Source organism: Salvia splendens, chromosome 20 (genome assembly GCF_004379255.2).
Source record: "Salvia splendens isolate huo1 chromosome 20, SspV2, whole genome shotgun sequence".
Taxonomy (NCBI): domain Eukaryota; kingdom Viridiplantae; phylum Streptophyta; class Magnoliopsida; order Lamiales; family Lamiaceae; genus Salvia; species Salvia splendens.
In genome coordinates, this window is record NC_056051.1 from 11,445,647 (window position 1) to 11,453,272 (window position 7,626).

Consider the following 7,626-nt stretch of genomic DNA (forward strand, 5'->3'; position numbering starts at 1 on the left):
TACCTGGATCGTTGGGTGACAAAAGCCCGCACCTTTGGTAAGTCAAAGTAGTAGATACTCAATATCGTATGCTCAATGCTAACGTACATTGATTTAGAAATGAATTATCAAGACCTCGTCTTTCAGTAGATAGCATAAAGACTCGTCTTGCTGTTAGATCCATTCAGTGTTATACCACACCAACGTCATCTTATTTCAATAAGGCTTAGAAATAATCGGACTGACATTGCAACCTTTCGCGATAGGTAGTCTAGGCCTATCTAGGTTGTGAAATTCTTATTTTTCTTGGTTTAGAACTGACCGTGTTACCTTAAATTGGACGACGGCCACAACGGTCTACTAAAACAAAGACTTAGACTTTGTTACATTTGCTTATACATTTAAATATGTAATAAACAACCATTAAATGTAAAACATAACAACATTATGAAAAAAAATAATCTGTTGCATTTATTGGAAAATAACAATTAGAGTTTTACAGTATCCAATCACTCGAAAGGTGATTTCTAGTATACAAAACCCTAACACGCTAAGCTACTAAGGGAAGCCGTAATGAAGAAGAAGAAGCCTACGAAGGCAGACCTTAAGTTGCCTAACCACTGCAGCGAGATCATCCAAAAGGACAGGGCCGTGAAGCAAAGAGATCCCGGTCAGTTCATCATTAGGTGCTCAATTGGAGAGGGCAAGGTAGACAAGTCCCTTTGCGATCTAGGAGCAAGCATAAACATCATGCCACTGAAATACTATGAGAAGCTCAACATCGGACCGCTAAAAAAGACGTCGGATGTGATCATAATGTTGGTCGACAATTCGGAAATCAAAATAGTGGGTATGATTGAAGATGTCTTGGTAAAGGTAGAAGATTTTATCTTCCCTGCCAACTTCATTATTATTGATATGAAAGTAGATAAAAATGTACATCTAATCTTAGGCAGAGATTTTCTAGCCACATGCAAAGCTCTTATTGATGTAGGTAGAGGCGAGATCACAATCAGTGACAACTACAGTCACTCCACCTACAAAATAGAGAGCGAAATGCTTAAGTATGAAGAGGCGCAACAAACCAAGATGTAGTGTGAATGTAGGGCGGTCATGATGACCGACACGTCTAAGCCTTTTAGGCCATTACAAGGGGAGGATCTTTCTAAATCTTCTATTTTCATTGTTATTCTTATTCCTCAAGCTCCTAAAAAGAGCAAGCCTAAACATGCTAAACCTCCCTTGCAGGAGAAGCCTAAGAAGAAGAAGAGCAAGAAGCAACAACCTCTAGTCGACTCCGAAGTCTACGTGATTAAGTCCTCGAATGGAAGATACAAGTGGTGGAGAAAATTTTGCAACAAATTGGTCCCATTTGCGGTTTGCAGCACTAGAGTCGTCGATCCGCCCACCTAGTTGGGTCACTTTAAGTCGAGCCAACGACTTAAAACAAAGGCGTTTGTTGGAAGGCAACCCGACGTGTTTTCACTTTATTTTTCTTTATTTTCTTTTTTCTGTTTTTCCTTAAATTTCGTGTAATTTTGTACAAAAAAAAATAAAATAAATAATAATAATAATAATAATAATAATTATAATAATTTAATCGGAGCGACCGCTACATTATCCACAACGGTCGCTGCCCAGTTTTCTAGTGTGCAGGAACAGGGCGGGCCCTAGGGCGGGCTGTAGCGGTCGTTGTGCGGGCCGCAGCAGCCCGCTCGAGAAGTACCGTTTTATCAACACGCGCAGCGGTTGCTAGAGAATGTGCAGCGGTCGCCACGGAAGAGGCAGTGACGCGAAATTGCCTATTTAAAGTGCGTTTTCTTCATTCTTTCCACCATCTTCTCCAATTCTCCCTTGTACATGACCCCAACTATAAATTATCACCAAATTCACACACCCATACTCTCATTCTTCCATTCCATTCCTAAATTCAAGCTTTCATCGTCCAATTCTCTCAAACTCAAGGAATGAATCCTACACTTAATTCTTAGTTTAGTTTGAATTCTTCCATGGATTTTGCTCTTTCTTGATTAATTTCTCTGTTGAAGAGTATGTTTTAGTATGGGGGATGAGTGTAATGATCTTTTTACTTGATTTACATGGTTGAATTTTGCATAAGGTGGTGAGTTGTTGGTTTTTGTTGGTGAATTTCCCTCTTATTCTTAGTTGTTTATATGTTGCAATCATGTTCATAGCATTGTGAGGCTATTATTACTTCCATGAATTGCGATACATGTGTAGTTATAGAGATTGTTGATTTGTGTTGTTTATGTTGATAGGTCTCTACATGGGGGATGAATTCATGTTGGGGGATGGATTCTTATTGTTCTAAGTTGTTGATTTAGTTTTAGATGATCACATGCTACAAATTAGATTGCTTACTCGATACAAACTTGCACATCTTTGTTGATTTATGGTGTATATTTAGTTGGGTCCAAGTTTAAGGGAACCCTTGTTTGTCTATTATTTGGTGCTCTTTTTAGAGTTTGATTTTCTTTTCTAGGAAAATGACAACAAGAGGCAATCCCGAGAATGCGAAGAGCTACGGAGTTAGCCTTCCCACGGATGAACATTAAGCAATGTGGAAGAGAGTCTCGGCAAGAGACACGGTACCCCCATGAGCTTCCCCTTGGTACTTTGGGGATTTTAGAAAACTTTTGGGTGTTGTGCAACGTCGGGGAGGGAAATGGCCTCATCCATATGTTCCAAGGGAGATGGCCCTCATATAGGAGACTCACTCTCGAGTTCCTAAGCACGCTCAAGGTGCACCAGAACCGTCGTTCCCGCACCCCCAGAGCATTGACTTCCACCTCGACAACCGCAACCACACCTTCTCCATGGAGGACCTTTGTGAGGTGTTCCATTGTTTCGACCCCAACCCCGACGAGGAGATTGACTATGAGTATTCCGATGTTAGGGTGCGATGACGACGGAAGGAGAAAAACATGAGCCAGGCTATGCCAAGTCCTCATCCATCCGTAACCCCGTCTTGAGGTACCTCCACCGAGCCATGACACAATTTATGTTTGCTAGGATTGATGGGGGGAGTGTGTCCCAAACCGAGATCAACGTCATGTGGTGTCTTCTCACCAAGAGGGGGTTCAAATTTGGGATCCTCTTCACTCTCTACGTTGATCGCATTTCAAAGAAGGACGAGAGTGTGATATGGTGTGGGGGATTGATCACGGCGCTTGCCGAACACATTGTTCGCCGAGGATATGGGAGAAAAGTTCATCACTTATGAGGTGCTCTTTTCGGTAGGTGATAAGGCCCATTTCATGTATCGGTTTAGAGGTAAAATGTACGCTGCTTGATCGGTTTTATCGCGCAAAGCAAGTGTTAAATGTGCAGAAATGCCGCTTTACCAAGGCAACAAGGCCAAACTGATCAAGCAAGTACAATAGGCGGAAAAGGCCAGAAAGCGGGGGAGTTGATCAAGGGAGGTAATCAATAAGTCAAGGAGGGGACCACTGGCTTCCAGAAGAAGGACATGAGAGGCAATGAGCTGGATGGTGCGCATCATTCTGTTAGCAGGGAAAACGTTCTAGAAAGGGACACATGCTGATATATGAGACGCAAGGACGGAGCTGAGTCATGAATCTGTTACTGAAAAGCTTCGTCATTCTAGAAGGAAAGCACGTAGCAATTGATGAGTCGCTCACTCTCAGCGTGAGCAAATATTCCCTGCCAAGATCATTATCCAGCTGGAGGTCGCTGCCGAGCTTATAAATAGAGGATGTGCCACCACGCAAAAAGGAATCAGATCTTTTACTTTCCGTCTTTAGTTTAGTTAGTTCTCTAGTTTAGTCCAGTCCTCTAGATAGTTTAGATAAAGCAATGCTTAGTTAGAGAAAAGGGCGACCGAAGGGAACGCTACAGAATACTCTATATCAGTCAGCGTTGTCTCAAGTTTCCTGCTGAGGATCTTCTCGGTTTTCTTACTTTCGTATTTTCTGAAGTGTTAGCTTAGTTTAATTTCAAGTTGCTTTGTAGTTAAAGTTTTGAGCTTTTTGTATTCCACTTGTTCGCTGCACTCGTTTGGATTCTGAATATAAAATCGAAGTTGTTCTGTTTTCGTCATCGTGTTTACTGTTCTAAGTAGTTAATTTCATTACAGTCTGAATTTCACTTGACCTAGTAGTTAAAATTCCCTTGAGCAAGTAGTTAGTTACTTTTCTGTCTAAAGTAAAATCAGTAGTTAAAAACTCCCAAAGTTAAAGCGTGGCAGCAACCAAACTCCTATTCACTACGCACACACTCGATACACTAGTTTCTCTGTGGGATCGACCCCGAACTTGCAGCTTTACAATTAAAGTAGTGCACAATTAGGAGTTTATAATTTACATTGGTGGCGTGCGAGAGCGAGATCAACTTGATCAAGTGGCAACGACATTTGCTAACTTATCCAACCGGTTCAGTTATCTCTTCCATATAACTTGAATCAAAGAAACCCCCAAGTCGCATCCGCAGGTCCGCCAGTAGGGCTTTTGACGACCGAATCTAGCGGTCAAGCATTTTTCATGCAAGTGGATCGGGATCACTTTCCCATCCCATCTCATACTTGACCAAGGTCGACACATGGGATAATCAAGCTAATTGGAAGCTCAACACTCCCGCCCAACGAAGAGCCATTGAGGCAAACCCTATTCAAGGGTAGTTTAGGAGGAGGAACATTCCTTGCCGTACTCCCGCCTTCGACACTGAAGAAGACTCCGCCTTCGACGCCATCTCAAAATTATCAAGAGGGGGCGGAGCATTCACAAGCTCAAAGGAGTGGGGCACCGCCACGTGATGAAGAAGAAGAAGAAGACGAGGGGGAAGTAGAGGGCCACCGCCGCCGCACTAGAGCCAACCGTCATCGCGGAAGGCGGAGTTCCAAGTGAACACCTCCGCCCAACTAGGAGATATATTCTCCTACATGCAAAACATGTCCAACAATTGGGACAAATGATGGGCGGAGCAACAACAAGAGAACGCCTTCAACTGCCAAGGATGGGCGGCACAAGGCGATTGGCGAACGGCGGAGCAAGCCTTATGGGAGACTCAATAGCTAGAAGATGTTCATCAACGTCAACAAATAGCCAAGCTCCAAAGGATGGCTGCCGAGGCTCACGAGGAACGCCAAACCATGAGTGGTGACGTTACCTATCTCATTGGCGCCTTTGATGACCTCAACGCTCGTTTCCATCCTCCTCCTCCTTAAGATTGAAGATGAAGAAATCAAACTCATGACTTTAAATGAACACTTGTATCATATTTACTTTTATTTTTTTTATACAATTTATTTTTAAGTTTGAACATCTTTTCTTTCAGTTTTTGAAGTTGTTTTTGGTTTAAGTTTAGTTTTCACGTTATTGGAATTTATCGTAGGTTCTGGACTCTTCCCAGTGACCGCTAGTGCTTGCGCAGCGGCCCGCTGGGAACGCACAGGAATGTTTCTGGACTTTACCCAGCGACCGCTGCACACCTCCAGCGGCCCGCTAGCCATTCAAAGTGTTCCAGCCGCGAATTTTCTAATTTTTCGAATTTTTGCTCCGTCCAACCTCTACACGAAAATGTCAAGGTATCTTTTATTGCTTTCTTAGTTTACTCACGTCCCTACCGACTCTACAAACTTACTCTACACTTGGTTGTAAATAAGTTTGGGGGGATAAAGTCGTAAACCGTGAGCTTAGATTTTTGTGCTTGTTTTTGTATTTTTTTTGAAATTACCGAAGGTGAATCCATGTCATGGACTTAGCATGAAGAACTTAGAAACACGCATGCTTAGGGACACATTAGACCAAGTTGCCAATGATATGAAGTTATTTTCATCTTTAATTAAGTATGGCTTGACATTTTGATTTGATGGTTTGGTGAAAATGTGCATAATTAGTGAATTGCTTGTTCGCCTTGAATCATGCTTATACCTTGTGAGATTTGAGCCTTAAATTCTTTCTTGTGTGATTTATCTGCATTCATGTATATGTTTCTAGAACTTGCTCTTAGTCTGCTTAAGTTTACATAGTGTTTAAGTTGATTTAGGAGGATGTTAGGCCATCTTTTCATAGCTACTTTTATATTCAAAATTTTTGACCCTTTTTGAAAAAATTCTTTATCCCTTTGGAGCCAATTTTGAGCCTTTAAGCCTTTTCTCTGGAAACCAAATCAATGGGGATAATTCCTTAGGTTAGTATAGTTATTTTACTTTATCTTTTGTTAAGGAATTGGAGAGATAATAGGAAAATATCTAAAGTGGAAAAGTAGTGTGCTTAGTATTATAAAAGTGCAAGTTTTGAAATAAAGAAATTCAAATTGTGCTTGATCTAGAAAGGATGTCTATGTTGTAAAAAAAAGAAAGAAAGGTTGTGTGGAAAAATAAAGAAAATCAAATGATTGGAAAGTGAGTTGAAGGATGAATAAATGTTAAAAGTGTTTTGAGTTTATAAGAAAAGTGAAGTCCATTTTACTCTACATGAGATTTTATTTTTAGCCACTTTTTAGCCAAATATTCCTCACCTACCAAAGAGCCTACATTACAACAAAAAATAAAGACCTTTGATGCTTAATCACATTTAGTAGAGGAGTGATTAGACTTTGAGCAAGCCTTTGGTAAACTTTGCATGATGCATGATTCATGATTTGAGTGCTTATACACATTACCTTATACACTTTGAGAGTGAGAGAACAATTCCCATTTTTGGAAGTTTGCCACATGTGAGTCCGTGAATTCAAGGTGTTCCACGAGCTAATAATAAAAATGCACTAATAAGCCTTGGTTGATTTGATTGCGTTAATTCATGCTTGATCTTTCTTTTCCATACATTGAGGCAATTACGACGTCTAGTCCTTGTGCATTCCGTGCGTCTATTATTGTGTCTTTTATGTTTTGTTCGAGGACAAACATTAATTTAAGTTTGGGGGAGTTGGTACGCTCGGATTTTGCACAGTTTTAAGGCCTTTATTTGGTCCGTTTTTAATAACAAAATCACAATTCATGTCTATATTTCGTATGTTTTATCCATTTTAATATTTTCACGTGTTTTGTGAGAAATGTGCATATTTGAGCCCAAAAAGAGAGTCAAAATGCAAAGTTGGAAATTTTGAACTCTTCAAGACGTCCAGCGGTCCGTTGGCGCCCTATACGACCATGGAAGCCGTGCATCAAAGTTTGTACCTGCAGCTGGCTTCAATCAATATTCTACCTATTGGGATGATGTCCAAAAGCTTTGAAACTGTCACCATTCTCTTCTTCAAGAGAGATAGCTTCGCATGAGTATCTTACACGTCTAAATCGAAATTCGGAGGAGAGAGTTATGGCAGTTTTACAGAAGTCGGGCAGTGCAGAAGCATTCCACCCGACTGGGTGACTTTTGGGTCACTTATTCCACCCGGTCGGGTGACTCACAAAAGGCACGACGGGTCCAGAGACTTTCACCCGGCCGAGCAAAGTGACGCATGATAGATTTTATGGTCCTTTTTCTTGGGATTTGGGCCTAAACTATATATACCCCTTTTTCCCATTTTATTATGGTGTTTTTGATGAAATTAGAAGCTTGAGAGTTGTTTCCTCTTTGAGGATTTCCTTCCAATTCTTTGATTTCTAGGTTGCTTGTTCATCAATTGATTCAATCAAGTATGGTCAAGTATAGGTATGCATCAAAAGTT

General features: G+C 41.0%; 1 protein-coding gene across 1 annotated transcript; it reads left to right on the forward strand.

Moving 5' to 3' along the window:
- Positions 1–552: 552 nt before the first annotated feature.
- Positions 553–1,074, forward strand: LOC121781476. The gene has a single exon (XM_042179212.1). It carries the CDS (start codon positions 553–555, stop codon positions 1,072–1,074), a length of 522 nt encoding a protein of 173 aa, XP_042035146.1.
- The last annotated feature ends 6,552 nt before the right edge of the window (positions 1,075–7,626 follow it).